This window comes from Lissotriton helveticus, chromosome 1_1 (assembly GCF_964261635.1).
Source record: "Lissotriton helveticus chromosome 1_1, aLisHel1.1, whole genome shotgun sequence".
Classification (NCBI taxonomy): domain Eukaryota; kingdom Metazoa; phylum Chordata; class Amphibia; order Caudata; family Salamandridae; genus Lissotriton; species Lissotriton helveticus.
This window is the reverse complement of record NC_136057.1, coordinates 1,841,407,415-1,841,427,763: the sequence shown is the minus strand read 5'-3', so window position 1 is coordinate 1,841,427,763 and position 20,349 is coordinate 1,841,407,415. Positions and strand designations below refer to the sequence as shown.

Here is a 20,349-nt window from a genome sequence, read left to right as displayed (position 1 = left end):
GGCGGTCGTAGGTTTTATCCTGCCCCAGGTGTCCGGCAAGGGGGACATCGTGGGCTAAGTTCAGGAGGAAGTCTCGGAAGCGAAGGGGCACCACCAGCACCCGACTGGCCCCTAGTTCTGCAATTTTCTGCTCGCTGTAGAGCAGGTCTTGGTCCCAGTAGATCCAGTGGGCCCCCGAGGTATCCCCGGTGCTCTGGGCCAGGGCTTGCTGCCGGAGTCCTTCGAGAGAAGGACAGGTTTTTTGCTCGGCCCGGAATTGTTCCTGCGTGGGGCCTCCCTCCTGCCGCCATTGTGCCAGGTCAGGGACGTCCCGAAGCTGGTCGGGTCCTTCTTCGGTTTGGGTCAAGGGAATGGCTTCTGGGGCGGCCTCCTCTGGGATGAGCGCGGGAGGAGGTTCTGGCCACTCGGGCTCTTCTGGGCTGGGGACCGCGCGGGCGGTCATGGACCGGGTCGTGACGCAGACCCATTCGGGGAGGCCAAGCATCCCCAGGTGCTCCCTCCGTTCGACAGCTGCCCAGGGAGAGCTTTCAAGGTCGTTTCCTAGGAGGCAGTCCACGGGGGCATCATCGCGGACAGTTACTTTTAACATCCCTGTTACTCCTCCCCACTCGAAGGGGACGCAGGCCATGTGGCATAGGCTTTCGGAGTTGTCGGCTGATCGAACAGGGCAAAGAATGTTCGGCAAGATTTGGTCTGGAGTGACGAGGTGGCGTCGGACCGCCGTTACACTGGCCCCGGTGTCGCGGAGGGCTTCCGCCCGGCGGCCATTGATGTTAACCCATTGACCGTACTTCTGTGTGTTGGCGGGAAGGGGGGCCCGCGGAATCATGTCTCTCTCCCCTAAGCAGACCAGTGCCATGGCGGCGGGTGCCCATTCAGAGGGATCGGTCTCGTACTCCTCTTGGTCTTCCGGGATTATTTCTTCCCCTAGGGCCGCCGCTGCAACTTGGCGGGGAGTCGTGTTCGGATTCTTTGGGCAGTTGGGATCACTGGCGTAGTGGCCGGGTCGCTGGCACCTGTGGCACGTAATGTTGGCCCGGAAACCGGCCCGGACGGCAGGGCTTCCCCGGCCAACCGGGGTCGAGGGGTTTCTGGGGGGTGACGAGGGGCCGGGGTCTCTCCCCCGACCCTGACTTCCTCCTCCCCCTCGGGGGCGATACGATCTGGATACTTCGCTGGGTGCGCTCCGGCCAACTCGGGTGCTTTCCCACCGGTCGGCTTCGGCGGCGAGTTGTCGAGGGTCGGTTAGCTTGCTGTCCAGGAGGTGTTGCCGGAGCTCCACGAAGCAGTTGTTCGACAGGTGTTCCCATACGATAAGGTCAAAGAGTTGTTCGTAGGTGGTTACTTTGTTGCCCTTGATCCACCCCTCGAAGGCTCGGCTAAAAAAGTTCACGTACTCCACCCAAGTTGTACCCGGAATCCGTTTGCAGTCGCGGAACCGTTGGCGGTACATCTCAGGTGTGAGCCCGTATCGAGTGAGGAGGGCGGCCTTCATGTGGTCGTAGGAGGTCATCAGCTGGTCCGGGAGTTGCAGCAGGGCGTCCCGCCCTTCGTTGACAAACCTCCCCCATAATCCGGCTCCCCAATCGCTTCGGGGAATCCGGTGGGAGGTCATTGCCACCTCATAGGCTTTAAACCACTGCTGGATATCATCGTTCTTGTGGTATTCCCGGATGACATCTTTGGGGATGTGAACCTTGGGCTCGGTCGAGGCAGACGGGGTCGGTCGTTCGGGGAGCCCGAGGTCTTTATTCTGTTTCTGAATCTCCAGTGCTTTGAGATTGCGCTCATGTTCGTACTCTAGTCTCTTTTCCTCTAGCTCCCTCTGTCTTTGCTTGTCTTCCCGCTCTTCCCTGAGCCGTAAGTGTTCCAGGGTTATTTTTTGTTCTGCCAGCTTGAGTTCCCCATCCAAGCGAAGTCGGGCAAGTTCTAATTCGTGGAGTCTGGTTTTTTCTCTTTCTCGGATCTCTTCCAGGGAGAGATCCGCTCTTTCTTTAGTTGGTGCGGGGCTCGTTTCGGTTGTTTGTGTTCGGGGTACGGCCGTACCCGTTTCTGCCCAAGCTTCTAGGGCTCGTTTGAAGTCTTCCTTTGTGCTAAGACCTGTGGTTGGAAGTCCAAGTTCTATGCAATATTGCTTCAGTTCCCGGTGGTTGTAGTCTTCCAATTTTTCCATCTGAAATTTTTCCGTTGTTCCGCTCTCTATTGACATGGTTGTTGTGTGTGGTGGGGCGAGTGACTTTCTGTACGATTATGCGTAGGTTCGGATCCCGTCGCTGGCCACCAATGTTAGACGGGGACCCTGAGGGTCGGCCGGATACCGAGGGAGAGATCCCCGAGGGGGACCGTCTCCGGCGATCGTACAGACAAGTACCCTCCTTCCCCACAAACAGGCACCACACCAAGTCGAGTTCAAGGCTTTATATAAGGTTCTTAAGGCAAGGATATCAGCGATACAGGATAACTTGGACCCGGGGGTCCTCTCACTTCTAGTCTCTGTAGGGAAAGGGGGTAGCGGGACAGTCTTGGTACCGGATCGGTACAGGTAGTGGTAAAAGGCGAGCTCACAATCCTCGAGCTGGAGGGTCTGTGGATCGGGCCGCGGCAGCGCCAGCAGGCCAAGGTGATAGTCTCATAAAGCAGAGGGCCGCGGCAGCGCCAGCAGGCCAAGTCGATGGTTTCACGAGGCAGAGGGCCGCGGCAGCGCCAGCAGGCCAAGACGATGGTTTCACGAGGCAGAGGGCCGCGGCAGCGCCAGCAGGCCAAGGCGATGGTTTCACGAGGCAGAGGGCCGCGGCAGCGCCAGCAGGCCAAGACGATGGTTTCACGAGGCAGAGGGCCGCGGCAGCGCCAGCAGGCCAAGACGATGGTTTCACGAGGCAGAGGGCCGCGGCAGCGCCAGCAGGCCAAGTCACGGATGAGTTCTTCTCGGGTCTCTCGACTCCAGGATACAACTGCCTTCCTGGTCTGGCCCTGCCCCAGTTATAGGTCTGGTCCCCTTTGATGTCCGGACCCTCGCGCCTGGGGGCCGGGAGGTCCGGGATGAGGGAGTCCAGACACCCAGCAGGGGGGTGGAGCCAGCGCCCAGGCGGCCTGGGGTGATCGACACCTGGCGGAGGAGAGCCGTTGACGATTCCTTCTCCCATTGACTCGCCAAGTGATCACTCTGCCTCCTGGGAGGATGGTGGGGCCTCGATGTCGGGGCCGGCCGGGCCCGGGGTTAGGGTCGAGTTGAGGCCACGCGGCCTCGTGCTGCAGTGCCCCAAGATGGCGGCCGGGTCGATGTCGTGGGGTAGATGGTGACCCGGGCCAGCTGGGTCCGGAGCTGGTGTCTTGTAGTGGAGGGATTGCAGGGTACTTCGGGTGGTCGTTTGTGGACTCTGGCTGGGGATGCAGGGAGAGCCAGGGTCCTGGTCCCATTGCGGGGAGGGGGGACAGCTCGAACATGCGGCCTGTCCAACAATAAATAAATAGCATTGTCATTTACATTGCCAATAGCTTAATCGTTAAATAAATGGCATTGTCATTTACAATGCCAATAGCTTAATCGCTCGCATATGCATAACTTATTGCATTTACACCCACACAGAGCCACCCACACAGAGTCATTCACATAGAGCCACCCACACACACAGAGCCACCTACACAGAGCCACCCTCACACAGACAGAGCCACCCACACATAGAGCCACCTACAATAAAAGCTATCCACACAGAGCCACACACACACACAGAGCCACACACACACACACAGAGTCCCCCCCCCACACACACACACAGAGCCACACACACACACACACACACACACACAAAGCCACACACACAGAGCCACACACACACACAGAGCCACACACACACAGAGCCACACACAGAGCCACACACACAGACAGAGCCACACACACAGACAGAGCCACACACACAGACAGAGCCACACACACAGACAGAGCCACACACACAGACAGAGCCACACACACAGAGCCACACACACAGAGCCACACACACACAGACAGAGCCACACACAGACAGAGCCACACACACACACACAGACAGAGCTACGCGCTGCAGGTCCCTTCTATACAATATTTCTCGCAAGCGAGAGCGTGTTGTGCGCATGCGCAGTTGCAGGCGAGAACTAAAAAATAGACACTATCAATTTGTAGCTCATTGATTTTTGTACAGTAATCCCTCATTGTAAATTATTTAAAGTGAACAGAAACTCATTAAACATGTAAGTCATTTACAAGTAAACACAACTCCAAAGGTTTATCAGTGCTGCTTCAGGCAAACTGCAATTTTGCATCAAGACAGCACCACTTAAATGTAAAATAAACCAAATATTCACAATTTTACGATGTTTTTGTTGATATTTGGCATTACCATTAGGCTGCTGCGTTTTCTCACCTATTTGTAAGTGCCAGCCCTGCTGTGTTCAGACTTTTTGGCCAATTATATACTGTGTGACAGTGTGTAGAACTAAAAAGTTTGAGTCTTCTGCTTGATAAAATAATATAACCAATGTACTTGCAGAGAACATGTTCACATAGAGACATATCCTAGTACTCCTGACAGATAAAACATGTTTATGGTTTCCCAACTCAATGGAACTGAATGGTCCTGCAAACTTGTCAGTGATCATGACATGAAACACAGATCCCTGCAGTGAATGTACTAGTCCACTGAGCCATCGAGACCTGACTGGGACACTAAGGGCATTCCAGCAGTACAAACATGAAGACATAGAATGCTTGAGAAAAAGATGACTCAATTCACAAATGGTTTTCTGCAAATAACTAAAAGTCATGTGAGGGAAATGTGTTACTTGTGCAAGTAAAATCAGAATGACTGATAAGTCAGGATCTGCGGGTACTCACATGTGCAGCTATAAATGCGACAATGTGCGAGATCTGTGGATTTGCTGCAGTTGAAAGTGACACCCTAGGGAGGGGAAGTAGGTGGTCTCACCCGGATGTCATAGATGTGTGCAATGCATATAGAATGTACAGCCATGAAGCCTACGCTTTGCGTATAACCGCAAACCTTTGCAATACTTTGACCACAATTTTCTGCACTTCCAATGTATGCCTAGAGTTAACGATACAAGAGTAGGCAGCACAGAGAGTGTGGGAAGAGGTCATGAAAACCACCATTTTGTAATATTTTACATAGTAAAATGTTTTCCATGGGAAAAAAAATATAAAGAAAATTGGTGAAACATCACATTGATTTTCCAGAATTATAAAATGTACATTTGCAAATCCCAAATGTTGCACAGAATGTTCGGTACTCCTAGAACATCAGCCAAATTGTCAAACATCTCAGCAAACTGAAGGTTTATGCCCACAGAGATTTTATAAACTTTGTTTATTGCTATTTCTACATATCAGACGTGCACATGGAAGTTGAACAGCATTATATTGACACACATGGTCCAGCAACTAGATAATGCAGCCAAGCACAGCACCAAACCTTGAATCACTGACGTGCTACCCCAAACCCATTGCCACAAAGATACCATACATTGTGTCATGGTAAAATGTTATTTATAATGCTTTAAAACGGCGTGTTTGTTAAAAAGCGCTAGTTGTGTAAAAAGCCTTAGCCTGCTTTGCCGTGTAACCTCAACCTTGCTAGCACCCCCCTGCTGTTCTAGTACACATTGTGCTCAAAGTGGGTGGTGGCCCCAGACTGTCCCTCCCCAATGCTCCAGTGTCTTAACAACCTTGAGGTTTCACACTCACCCTCTAACCAAACCATTTGCTGGAGCAGTCTTAACCTCTAAGATGCTCATGGCGAGCTCAGCTCATCATGAGCGACGGCACTCCGGTGCTCATGACGAGCTGAGCACGTCATGACCGCGCCCGTTCCGTGGAATGCTCGCACGCTGGGCTGATTCCTCTGCTGTGCTGAACGTTCCATTGGAACGGGCGCGGTCATGACGAGCTCAGCTCGTCATGAGCACCGGAGCGCCGTAGCTCATGACGAGCTGACCTCGTCATGAGCATGGGGGCGCTGTACGCGCCCCCCCACCCCCCAGCACAGCGGGGGAATCCCCCCAGCTGCGAAGGGGTTAATTTGAAAGGGGGGGGCATAGAGTTGCTGCTCGTCTGATAATTAAGGCTGCACCAATTTGCTGCAGACTAAAGTTTTAATTCAGGGTAAACCAGAGTGCAAACTAACTTCGGACTGGTTATCTTTTAAAAAAACGCATACACAGGCATTGTCTCCACTTAACTGATGTGAATAATATAGCTCAATTTAAGGCAAAAACACTTTGCTCTATTTGCTTTTACGTAAGTAATAAGGATGGAGCGAAACCTCTTTAATGCTTTTTTTTAAGAGGTTAATGATGCTCTGTGATGTTCTTGTCAGGTCTACATGTAAAATGATTCATAAACCAGTTGTGTCGAATACATTTACCCATCCATGTTCTTAATTGTTTCCTAGTGCAAACATCTTTCTGAAATATCCATTGGGGAAAAAATCTGTTCCGTCTACCATCACTCATGAAGCAAAATAGTGCACAATTGAATTGCTTGCACTATTACCGTGTGCACCCTTGCTCGGCCACTGCACGGGACCCTACCGAACATCCGACCCCAAACTTAGCACTAGCGGCATTGTGTTAGTGCCCTGTGCCATGGTAGCATGTCTCCCGTGGCCTAGAGCAGTGATACTGTGCTTTGGTGCTTTTGCCACAGAATGCCTGCGCTTCACCTGGGGGAGGTAGCTGCTGTTCCAGAAGATTCTATTTAATAATGACCGAGGGCCCAGGCTGCTGCGTCAGGGAGCCATCACGTCAGTGGGTCAGATGACATACACTATTGCTTTGGATAAAATCCAGTTGATTGAAATCAGAGGGCCAGTGAAGATTGCATGTACGGGCTCCGGTGGCAGAAAGCTGATCTGCGAGGGTCAGAGGGCACAGGCCGCTGCTCCAGGGGCTGCCGGTTTGAGGATGGCTGAGGGCCAATGGAGGGCGGCTAAGTTCACTGGCCGCTGGTACACCCAGAGAGCTTGGGCCAGATTAGGGCACTGGCTGCTGCTTCCTGGGATCCCTCGGTGGACCTGAGGGTACGGACTTCTGCTTCCGACGTTCCCGAGGGCACAGCCTGCTACTCCCGGGGCTCCTGTCTGCTGTGAGACAGAGCACGAGGTAGAGCAAGAGAGTCGGAAGAAAGAGGAGAGAGCAGAGAAAGAGATTAGTGAAGACGACTGAATGTACTCAGAGGACCTGGGCTGAGTAATGGGGAATAGAACAGAAGATCGAAAGAGACAAGCGAGCTCCGCAATCACACCACCACGTTTCTCCGAGGCATTAGCAGGAATGCCTCGGAGAAAGCACGGTCATTTTTCGGGTTGAGGGGCGTGTTTTCGTTCTCTCCTCTTCCCATTGGCTGGAAGGTAAAATTCCAGCCAATGGGAAGAGGAGAGAAAGTAAATAGAAAGGAACGAAAAAACACCCCCCTCAATCCGAAAAACACGGGGCTTGAATGGAGTGATGCCCCTCTCCTCCAATGGCTGGCCTCCGTTTAGGAAGCCAGCCAATGGAGAAGAGGGGCGGGTTCAAGCACCTACTAAGAAACATTAAATCTCGGAGCTCCGCCCACTGCTACGCAGTGCGATGCAGTCCTCGACCTAAAAACGAAGTACGAGGGTCCTCGTTGGAAGGTCAAAGCTGCTTGCATGGCCCAATGCCCCTGCCAGCGCTGCTAATGACTGTACCAGCACAACTACTAACCATCTCACTCCTAAAAGTCTGACAGTACAGACTATTCCAGGCCACAAAAAGCTACAGGAATGGCTCTGGCAGCAGGTATATGTCATTTCTAATGCATATTAAATTATTAAATAACTGTTGTGCTCATTTCAAAAGTAACATAGAGCACCCCCATGTTGTTGGCTGCCATAAGCGCCATTGTTGAATATTAAGTGCTAGTTCTCAGGACCGGAAACCACTGGCAAAAACTAAGCACTACGATTTGCCACATTCTATGTGTGCTGCTTTACATATGACAATGGCACTCAGATATGAGATGGTAGTAACAAAGTCTATCCGAGCAGATCTTCCGGACCACTTCTCTCACCAAACATGCCCGCTCAGGATCATGATGAACTGTAAACAAAAAATCGGTTTAGATAACCCAGTGATGTGCCTATATAAATAGATTATGATCATATGAAATACCACAAAAAGCCCTGCACAGTTGCTCAAAGCTGCGCACATAGCGAAAAACCGCAAAGTGCATGATTGTCTCAACCTAATATAAACTTATTTTGACTTGTACTTATGTTGGTTGTCTATTTGCTTATATACTATTGTGCGGCCTTCTCTGATATGTGTGTAAAATTTACCTTTTGTCTCAAATTTTTGTTCTGAATGTTGACCCTCTGTCCTGAATTTTTGTACTGACTTTTGACCCTTATAACTGAATTTGTACATTCACAGTCCTGAAATTGCACCCATGCCAGTTGGTCACCCTACGTCTGTTTCGAGTCCTGGACGTTTGTGATGGTGTAACGCATTCTGGGAGATGTAGTTGTGTTTTTCCTTAACTAATGAGGCTAACATGTGAAAACGATGTGGGTGAAATGTTCAGAACTGGGACCAGTATCAAACACGCACATGCATCATTGTTGGTATTTGCGATTCCTAAATTGCGAAAATTAAGGAATCGCAATTTAGAAATCGCAAATACCTATGCATTAAAAATTCGCATTTTTGTTTGCGATTTCTTATTTTTCCGTATTTGCGATTCCCAATTTTGCGAATCGCAAATAAGGAATCCTTTTACATTGAATCAATGGGAAGGCATTCTCATTTTGCGATTCGCAATTAAGGAATCGCAAAATGAGAATGCAATTTCTTGGGTGCAGGGGGGGTCCAAAGGACCCCCCCTGCACCCCTGAAATGTAACATATAGTCCATTTTTCACACATACATGCCCGAGGGCATGTGTGAGTGTAAAATGAAAGTGTTAGAAATGCACTTTTGTGCATTTTTGACACTTTTCTAAAATTACCATGAAGGTTGACCATGTTAATTTTACACTTCTAATCTGCGAATTCGCAATGTTTTTTAGAAGATGCATTGCATTTAAGAAATCGCAAAATTGCGATTTCTTTAATGCAATCGCAATTTAAGAAATCGCAAATAAATTGCGATTTCTTAAATTGCGAAAAAGCCAAAAAGGTAATGCATCCCAAAACAATGAATTGCATTCGCAAACGGCTGAATTTTGCGATTCGCACCGTTTGCGAATGCAATTCAATTTGATGCATGTAGGCACTAATGCCCAAGTAGGAGACGGTCACCCTGCAGGTGGTAAACTATGCACGAGGAAAAGGAGGAGTGAGGTGCAGGCAGAGGCAGTGAAAGACGCACGGGGAGGCGGTTGGGCCACACAAGGAGGAGTGGTTGTGGAAAGGGAGCTTTTGCTCAGGCAGGAGCACGTCTCTCAGTGGCCGCCAGGAGGCCCGGGCTGGCAACCTCGTGTGCTCATTGAGGAGGATAAATCCCATCCTGCCGCCGGAGGCGGGGAGAGGAGGCGGAGGCAAGAGCCAGAGCATCGCAGCTGCAACCCCGGGAGCCCAGGCAGGAGGAGGAGGCACCGCAGCCCGTTATCGCCCCCAGACCTAACGGAGCGCCGCGCCCAGCTCCACCGCACCGGCATAAGCATGAGTAACTTCAACAAGGGGCCCACCTACGGCCTGTCCGCCGAGGTCAAGAACAAGGTACGGGGGCCGAGCAAGGACAAAGAAGAACTCGAGAAACCCGGGACAGAGTCCGGACGAGAGAATATCTGGGGCGGGGGTGGTCTAGAGCACGGGGAAAGGGAGACCCATCAGGGAAGACTCTATGGCCTGGGATGTTGGTGAGGGGAACAGTGTGGGGGAAGAGTGCGTTTTTTTTGTTTTTTGTTTTAGAAAATGGGGTGAGCCGAGTTGAAATGCATATGGTGAGATTCCCGTAGCGTGAAAAGGGATCCTCTCTGTGCCATTTAACCCATTAAGTGGTACAGTCCATGAGTATTGATAAAGACTGGGGGTGGGGGGTAAATTCCTGATGTTTTTGGGAATAGGTTACTGGAAGTTGTGGGGGGGGGGGCATCGCTGTTAACTTAAAAGTAACCCATAGGAACGCTGTATTTTATACTGCACGGATTTATTTCAGTGGAGTCGCTGAGATGGGGCTGTCTCGGGGTGCCCTAGGAGCCCCTCTTCCCGTGCTGGGCTCTCTCCCCCTCCCCTTCCTCCTCCTCTCTCGGCTCTTCCTTTGTGCCTGGCCCGGGGGTGGGAGTGACCGACCCAGCAGTCTCTGGCCCAGGGCAGTGGCATCCTCCTGCTGCGAGGTTTCCCTATCTGATACAAACACTCGTTTCTTTAGACACTTACAGCTTTCTCATTTTTTTAAAAGTTTTTTTTTTAATCCAGTACTGTTTCGTTATTGTTTATAAAAAAATATCCCGTTGTTTTACGTATTTTGTCTTTATACATGTTCACCACTGGTTATAATTATTACTTTTTTCTTCATTTTTGCATAGCACTTTACATTGCAAACTAGCGTATTTTTTTTCTCAAACTCCCCCCTCTGGTTTGGTCACACTTACTTAAGGGTTTCTTTTATTTATTTTATTGGAGCACAATAAATTACCCCAAAATGGACACTTTATAGGGAGCTGGTATGGAGAGCCCATCCTCATGTAGGAAGAAGTCGGTTTTGCTAGAACTGACGCATTGTTAGTTTTCGGAAGGGGTAATTGATGTGTCTGGCATTTCACCAGTCACCCCACGCAGGTCTGGTTGAGATAACGCTATGGCGTTGTGTGATTCACCAGTCAGCCACCGAGGGAGAACTTTCTCTGACAATGACCGAACTGCCAAGGTCAGCGGTTTTAAGGTTTTTAGTGATCCGAGTAACTAATTATGCTGCACTTTCTTCCATTGTGGCCCAAGTAAACGAAAGTATTTTTTACAGTAGATGGTGTGGGCCGAAAACGGGGAACATGGTCGATCATCCACTGAACAGAGTTACATATGGATAATTGTGTGTGTGAAAACCTTCTGTGGGCTTTAAAGCGATTTACACCATTTTGATATAACCATTAGGGAATATAATAGGCTTACCCAGCATGTGTATATACTATCCCTTGGTATCGCCCATTGTGTGATCCTGGTTAAATCGAGCCATAATCAGTTCGCTCTTAAGTATAGTGGTAAATCACGGGCACGCCCTATTTTTGGGGCTGGGGGAAGTCCAAGACCATTTGCACATTTTCGTCCACTCAGCAGCCTATGGGGTTCAGCGCCGCCTGCAGAGATCTCTTTGTAAACTGTAGGTCAATGTTTAGACTTGCCAGAGGTTGTGAGTGACTCAGCAGTTATTCTGCATAGCGTAAGCTTTGCCCTTGGGTATTGTGACGCATAACGAAAATTCAACCCTTTACCCTTGATAATACCTATGGGATACAACATTCCTCCTCCCACCGTCTCCTCTTTTTCTTGCTTGATAAGAGGCGCGAATTAATTTCTTGACAATGATACGTTTTTCACTGCTCGCCATAACAGCAAAATCTTGATCGAAGCGCTACTTAAATCGTGTTATTTGCAGTGTTTATTATATATTGAATAGGCATGGCTGCACGGGAAGGATTGTTTACACTCATAATAAGGTGATGAGATGATGGGAATAGAACAGTGTGTATGCCGTAATGTAAGAGCCAAGCTCTCTGCTCCCCATTTTCTCTGGCCGCAGGTGAAGTGACATTACTTCTATAATTAATGCATTGGTTGTTTAATGAAAGCCCCGGATTGCAGCACTGTCTCTCTTGAATTGCTATACCCTGTGTTGACCAGTTATAAATGTGTTCTACTTCATCCAGTTAACATGCACTACGTTTTTGAACTACACATCTGGTTACCTAGAATCGGCAAACAACTTTATTTCAGGCTTTTTTTTTTTCTTACCCTTTCTCCAACATAATCAGCAAGGTATACAAACTCCCTAAAATGTGCAATTGCTAAAATTCAGTCGTTTAATCAACATAGAAGATTTTACATTTTCTTGCCTGGTTCTTCAGGATGCGGGAGTGTACTGTGAATGGAAGTTTCTGCCTAAATTTCAGTTGATGCGGGACACGAAGAGATTAAAGTGGGAAGAGACGTGAATGTATACAATTAATTCATTATTGGCCATTTCGGTTTCTTTATATGTATGAATGTATTATTTTAAATAAATCTCCCTTGCGTCCTCTCTTGACTCGTGTGTTAGTTACACTGTTTGATCGGTAGCATGCGCAGCTCCTAGTGTAAGTCCGGTAGTTGTTGTTAGAACCCAGCTTCACTTCACTTATTTCTTTGAGGAATGTTGTTATCCTGCCATGCCAGTCTGGTGATCGAACGTTGCTAGTGCACGGTGTCGTGTGTAAAAAAAGAAATCTGCGCAACAGAAAAGTGTACGAGTTTAATGAGCCTGGAAAACTGCATCAGTGGCCTTTTTAAGAGCAGCTCCCGCTCCCAGAGAAAGTTTGGGCCTGGTGGTGCTGCCGCTGGGCTGGAACAATGTCCCTTGGCTGCGGTCTCTCTTGCTTCCACCCCCGCCGTCGGCCCCTTCCATTCACCCTCCTGTCCCCCTCGCAGTGCTCGCCGTCCCCGCCCAGTGTCTTCACATTCCTGCCCCATTAACGCCCAGAGAGCAGTGAAGATGTCCCGAGCCCCCACCCTCGGCCTTTAATTAGTTAGTGGCCCCCTTTGAGGCGGGGGAGGGAGGGCTGCTGTTGCAGGCCGCGCATTCCCGTCCCATTACCTCACGGGCTCCGGGCCCAGCCAGTGGCCGGCAGCACAGAATGCTCATTGTCTGCTCCCCGAGGGGCTCCGGCCAGCAGAAAGGCACAAAGGAGCCGGGGCTGTCCCGCCTGCACCCCACCCCTGCCCTCGGTACGCGGCTCATGGGAACTCGAGCACTTCATGCGCGCCATAGAATGCCCCTCACTGAGTTCGTCCTGCGTGGAAGACTCGTGCGTGACGGCCCCCCCCCCACCCAAAAAAAACCCAAAACACACGCCTAGCTGTTGACAGTTGTTGGTTGGGACGTGAATGTCCCTTGCATAGTACCGTGCATGCTATATAGGCCCCGAGTGCCAGACTGCTTGTAAATTTGGTAGCCTGACCTATTTGGCCTCGGAGTATGCGAAACTAGCTTGTGCGCAGAGGCCTAGACCTGGCCTTGACCGTGTGATGTCCACAATCCGTCGTGTGACCAAGGCACCAAGCATGTCTTTATAGTGGACAAATGTGCACGTCCCTGCCAGCGTGTAGAACTTAAAACAGCGGTGGCAGTGTACTGATTTATGAATTCTTAGTAGGACAAAAAGAGTCTTTTGTGTCAATATGAATGTTTTCTGCTGATACCCCCTCCTGTGTAGAGTTCAGTTGTTTGTACCCCAGAAACCTGAGTTGACATCCTGTCTGTATGTCAAGTGCATGTATAGTATGCATGTTGTAGAAAGCTGCACCTGTCTGAGCTTTGAAAATAATGGGATCCGTTTTGGATGCTCTTGGTTTAGCTTAACACAACATGGAGTGTGAGGACAACTTTTCCAGACAGTGGGAATCTATTGCCTGCATTCCTGTGGCTGTAGTTTCAGACAGTGAAGTGAGGAGAATGGAAATGAGGCTGCCTCTAGAAATTCCACAAAGATTTATCAAGGGGTATATGACGGTACAGTGGCGGTAAAAACATGGTAGGTCCTTTTAAACACACTTTCCCCCGCATTATTTTAGCACGCATATGCTTTTACCTCACATGCCATTACCACACATTATTAGTCTTAACTAAGGTAAGTATTAGTAAGGTGTGTGTATATGTGTTTATATAGTGTTATCTTTTTGGGGGGAGATCCACCACCCCCCCACCCATACTTACCTGAAATGCGTGGTAAAGGCATTGTGTGTATAGACTTTCCCATTATCAAGGGGCTGGTAACCAGTTTTTACTGAGCTCTGCCATTTGCTAGGTGGTAGGGGTGGTGGATGGGACTGCAGCGTCCATTGCTCTAACGGAGGAAGTTTCTAGACCGTGTCCCTCTTTTGCCTGTCCCTGATATCCGCCTTAGAAAGACTGACAGCCAGGTGCCTATGACTTCTCGCATTTCATTGTGTTCATATTTTGGGGGCTTCTATTTGGAGATGGCCCAGTTGTTAGTTATTGTGAGAAGCATCCGTTTACACAAACACAGTGTCTCGAGAGCAACCAGAGAACCAACCTAAACTGGTTATGAATTTGAGTCAGTGGAAATTCTGCAACCCACCTCACTTTCTTTCAGTGTGAAGTTCTTCATGACCAAGTAAGGAAGTGCTCCGAAGAGCACTCGAAGAACAGTATGACCCTGGCTGGTTTCTGCTCGACAGCAAGACTAGAGGTTAGGAGGCATTGTCTGGAGGAGAGTCTGCATTGTGTCTTGAAGATTACCTGCCTCCTGGGAGAGGGAAAGTGTGCCTGTCCATGCAAGAGAGATTATCAAGGAAGATAATGTCAGCATGTTCTCAGTGTGTGGAGCACCCAGAGAAAGCGTATGGTTGGAGAGACCTGTATCGTGAGTGGGTCACTGGTCTCTCTACATAGTTCCTACTTAAAAACTGCCCAAATAAAGTGAGCTTGTCGGACATCATCAGAACCCAGAACGTCATCATTCTATCCTACACCAACGACACCCAACTTGTCCTCTCGCTCTCACCCTATCACGACAAAGACCAATGTCCACAACTGTGAATAACTTTTCAGCGTGGATGAAGAACTGCCTGAAGCTCAAAATGGACAAAACGAAAGTACTGAACTATGGCAGACATACCTCCCTCTGAAATGACCCCTGGTGGCCATCAGAACTCGGACCCACCCCCACTCTGAAAGCCCACGCCCTCTGCATCATCCTGGACAGCAAAATCTCCATGAAACGTCAGGTCAACATTGCCTCCTCTGCCTGCTTCCACACATTCTGCAGCTTTTTCAAGTGGCTACCCATCAACACCAGAAAAACAGTGGCACAGGCCCTCGGCACCAGCCGCCTGGACTACAGCAACACACTCTACTGTCACCGCCACCAAACTCTTGAAGACTCCTGAGAATCCAGAACACAGCAGCCAGACTGATTCTCAACATGCCCAAGAGAATCCAAACCTTTAACCCCTTGCATGCTGTGTTAATTCTCCCGCTGTGCGGGAAAATTAACGTGTAGGTGGGATTCGGACGGCCTCCGGTCATCGTGCGCACATGGCCCACCATGACGCGTGCCGGGCGGGGGCCTCCGTGAGCACCGAAGGGGTTAAGACCTCCACTGGCTCCTCATCCAGAAAAGGTGGCAATTCAAACTTCTTACCGATGCCTACAAAGCCCTCTACAATCAAGGACCTGCCTACATTAACAACAGTCTGAACCTCCACCTACTACTACAAGGGGCCTTACCTTGCCCTCTCACAGATACTGTGCATCCGCCGCACCGGTGTACGCTCCTTCCACCTAGTTACCAAGTCCTGGAACACCCTCCACCTCCGCACCTCCCCATCGCTGACAGACTTCAGGAATGGACTCGAGGCCTGGCTTGTCAACTAATACCCCTAGCACAGCGCCTGGAAACCCTTATGGGTGAGTAGCTGTCCTATATAAGTACTGTTTGATTGATGTCAGCTGCTGCATACCATGAACTAGTGCTGATAGCAGAAGATCAAGAAGACACCTCAACGCTGTGGTCCTCATTGACCTGGAAGATATGCAATTATCCCAGACCAGGCATGCTGCCTCCACCCATTGATATTGGCATAGAAATGGGGCTACTGTGAACGTGGAAGGTGCGTGTGGTTAAACTGGTGCACAAGCTTTGAAGAGCTTCACCATGGGCAGAACAAAAAACCTAAGAAACTCTCTAACAAAGTAGAGAGTGGAGACACGAGCCATTCTGCTTAATGTAAACCAAGGGTAAGAACAAGCTACTGAGTTGCACTCTAAGCACCATGGGGGTAACAGTGGTAATCTGCACCAGTTCTTAATTAATCGCTCTGCTGCCAGATACTGGGGACCATAGTTTGCGTAATAATGCCTTCTGTCGAACCTAATAGGGGATTCAAACCTCCATTTGCCTACCGTAAATCAAATTAATTTTTTTAGTTCTGTTGTGAGTAATGTACTTGTATTTTCTAAAAGACTGACACTGCAGTAGACATTAGATATTTGGTCTGTTTGTCGACTGTTGAGTTCTGAGCTTCTGACCCCTCACGATACCTCCATGGAAAGCCTTTTCTAGTACCTTGGAAGTCCAGTTCGGAATGGGTGAACTTGGTCCATTTGCTGAGTAATAGAACAACAAGCATTTGCAATGCAATAGATCTTGCATTTGCGAGAGTTTATGCTACTGGCATTGTAAATGACCATGCCTTTTATCTGTTTTGCTAATTAACACAAAAATAAATGGCGTTGCCATTTACAATGGCTATAGCTCAAACTCTTGAAAATACAAGACCTATTTTCTTGCAAAGAAGCTGCTGCCATTGTTCCGGGCTGATTGGAAAGAGAAAGCGGGCATGGCAGGCTGAATGTTGCAGGAAATCAAGTCGTGCCTGTAGTAGGAGAAACTCATCTGAGAACCAGCATTAGATTGTGCTGTGCAGTGGGAGGCATGAGTGTGCTCCAGGATCCGTGTGCGAAAGCCAGCCATGTGGGAAACCAGCTTTAGAATATGCTGTGAAGCGTGAGACACAAGTGTGCACCAGGATCTGTGTATGAAAACCCGCATCAAAATATGTGCAGTGCCACGCTTGACAAGCGTGCACCAGGATAAGTGCATGCAAAATACCCCTGTGGAAAAGCAGCATAAGAGTTATGTGCAGCATGAGTCACGAGCGTACACCAGAATCTCTGCATGAAAACCAGACCTGTGGAAAAACAGCATTAGTGTTTGACATAAGCTTGCACCAGGATTTGTGTAGGGAAACCTGCCCTGCGGAAAACCAGCATTGGATTGTGCTGTGCAGCGCGCAACAGGATTATGCACCAGAATCCCTGTACGAAAACTTGCCACATAGGAAGCCAGCACCAGAATGTGTGCCGTGAGCCACCAGTGTGTACCAGGATCTGTGTACAGGCAAAAGCAGTAAGGGAACTAGTTCCAGAATTTGTGCTGTGCAGCCCGAGCCACGAGCTTGCACCAGTATCTGCATACGAAAACCAGCAATGTGAGAAACTAACATCTGAATGTGCGCCATCCGCATGCACCAGGAGCCATTTATGACCAGCCTCTGCAATTCAATCGGTGTCGCATTTGCAGGAGTTTAAGCTATTGCCATTGTAAATGACATTGCCTTTTAACTGTTTTGCTAATTAACACATAAATAAAAGGCATTGTCATTTACAATGGCAATAGCTCAAACTCTTGGACATGCAAGGCCTATTCAGAGATTCGGCCACCATTGTCCCAGTCTGCTCGGAAAGTAAAAGCATGCATCGCGTGTTGAATGTTGCTGGAAAGCATATCGTGACTGCAGTAGGAGAAACTCATTAAAGAAAGTAGTGCACACAGATTAAATAAGACATACTGTTTAAAAATAAAGTAAAAGGGCCAGTCCTCATGGGAGGTTACAAATGAAGACAAGGCGGTTCTAAGGAAGGACTAACAAGCCTATTAACAACTCAGAAGCCAGCAGGTCTGATGGACAATGACACAAGCCAATGTCAAATGTGGGCGGGTCTTCTATTCCATACTCCAATACAGTATGCCCCAGAGCAGCGTAAACCAGTTGCGTATTATCTTTATCTCCATGGTTGCAGCCTAGTACCTCCAGTCTGCCCTGTAACAAGCTCAGACAGCAATTATTCTTATCTGAAGGATTTTTCACTGACGCATGGCTGCCTTCTTGGTGATCCACCAGGCCTATCTGACAAGATTGTGTGATTTTTATAAAACATTTGTCGTTTGAAGCAGTGCAATTGTGTGCTCTTCGAAATGCACCTTGTTGATAATAAGTTTGTTGTGGGCCCATTCCTGTAACTGGAGTCCTGGAGGGGTTGGTCCATCCCAGACTTTCAGGCTAACTACAGACTAGGTAAATGAGCCCAATGTATGTTCATTATTTATTATTGTCTCATGTTTCTATCCTGAAATTGTAAAATTGATCCATCACTCTTGGACCTACTTTGAACATTAATGAACTATATCAAATTTATATGAATATGAAATTCTATTTTGTAGCTGGGTTTTATGCCTAGTCGCCCACACAAAAGGACTTTTATCTTCCATCCCTATTCAGGCTGTTGTAAAAGCATTTGAATAATTCTTTAGCTAGCACTCTTCTCTACCGTCCTATTCTCTTTGTGGTCAATGTTGTGGATACTCGGCGTGTCTCCTGAGTTGGTTCTTCTGGTCCAAAACTCCATGCAGAACTTCAGCACGCACAAAATACAGACTGAGTATTTCCTGGTGCACAACTATGTGGCTGTTAGCTTGACCATTCTTATATCCATGTTTACATGCTTACTCGGGGTTGTACTTCAAGGACATGGGGTTACTGAGTAAATCAATATTCTTGAGTTCACGACCGGTGTCCTTTATCAATTGATATTATATCAACCTTATTGCTCCTCTTTTGAACTATTACAATTCGATCAATAACATTGGCACAGTGCTCCTTTCCAGTGTATTTTGGGCTTAGGGGCCCTTCAGGGAAGGAGGTCTAGGGTTAATATGGATTTAATTGTATTATATGGAGACTCCTTCACCATCTACGACAAGCATGTGACTGGAGAAAGTCATAAGTCTGGCTTGCATTTAGATGGCTGTCTCATTCCTACTCCTAGTTCACAGGTGCATGCATTTTCCTGCACTTTTACTGCTCTGTCAGGGCTCCAGCCATGGCTGGCATCTACACACCATACCTCACCCACCGTTTGCCTTTGCTCCTGTGCCGCCCTGCATGGCTGACTATCCACACATGCACAAGGCCTTCTTGACATTTTAATATTGCTGTAAAATTCTGCGTGGCAAGTATTTCCTGACCTTGGATGCCTGTTCTTGCCTAGGGATTCATTTGCCGTGCACTATGGTTATGTGCATGGATGGTAAATAAATTTGCCGCAAAGGCATGCACTTAAGTGCCATGTAGATCGTCCAAACAATTTGTGCATCATGTTTTTTTCTCTTTCCTAGTTTGTGCATGACTTGTAAGTAGGCCAGTGAGGGAATCGCCATGGGGATGCAGCTTACTCAAAGTGGGAGAGTTGAGTACTAAATCTAGTGTCCACTCTAGGCCAAGTATTGTGATGCTGGTGCATATTTCGTTTCTTTCTATCATACTCTTCTTTCATCTGCAAAAACAGAGCAGGCTTTTTCCATTTAGCTTCAAATATATTCCCTCCGGCGCTTCCCGCGCATTAACTTCTGCATGAACCATTAGGGGGCATATGTATCAAGCCCTTTTCCAGTTCGCAAACAGGCCGATTTTCAGAATCGGCCCGTTTGCAAACAGGAACAGGCCTTTTTGGGATGCATCATCCCAAAAGGGCATCGCAAATTGGAGAAATTTCAAAAATTGCGATTCTCTATTTTGCTATTAGATTCAAGACATCGCAAATTGCGATTCCTTAAATGCGATTTTGAAAGCACCTAAGTTGTGCAAATTTGGCATAAGAAATCGCAAATTACCACCAACTGACAGTTGGTGGAAATTTGCGGATTCTTTGAAAAAATATCATTTTTTTTGCTTTTTTCAAAGTGCCATATGCCACACATACATGCCCTTAGGGCATGTATGTGCACCACATGTGTACACATGGTTCTCTCCATACATATTTCAGGGGTGCAACAGGGTATCCTTTTGACACCCTGGCACCCTTGAAGGAACTTGAAGACCACAGAAGCACGAAACCTTCACAAGATCACCATGAAGGACTACCACCAGCGTATAAGGGACACTAAAAGAACCTTCATCAGAGATAGTCCAGACCAACGCATCCAACACAAAGGAACTGTTCAACATCATTCAGCAGTTTGCAAAACCTTCTTGCGAAGCCACTGACATCGTACCCTCCCAGGAACTTTGCGACAAACTCAGCTCCTACTTCCACCTGAAAATCCAGGCCCTATACGACAATTTCAGCGAGCCTGCAGAAGACAGCACCACACCACCCACCACCGCGAGAAGTCAACCATCACCTCCTGAGCCCACACTCAGGAGCCCCTACGTACCCCTGCGCCCTCACATCTTCCACAGGGCCGCCGCTGCCATCGCTCCCGTACTAGGAAAACACGATCAACTCCTCCCTCACATCCGGCACCTGCCCTGAAGATTGGAAACGCGCAGAAACACCCCTCCT

The 20,349-nt window shown here is 48.6% G+C and overlaps 1 protein-coding gene across 1 annotated transcript in view; it reads left to right on the top strand.

Moving 5' to 3' along the window:
• The first annotated feature begins 9,521 nt into the window (after positions 1–9,521).
• The window catches only part of CNN3 (calponin 3), a 186,540-nt gene continuing 175,712 nt past the window's right edge, over positions 9,522–20,349 (top strand). Inside the window, exon 1 of the mRNA XM_078641278.1 lies at positions 9,522–9,728. Coding sequence (XP_078497404.1) covers positions 9,672–9,728 — 57 coding nt within the window. The 5' untranslated portion in view covers positions 9,522–9,671. The remainder of the gene's footprint in view (positions 9,729–20,349) is intronic.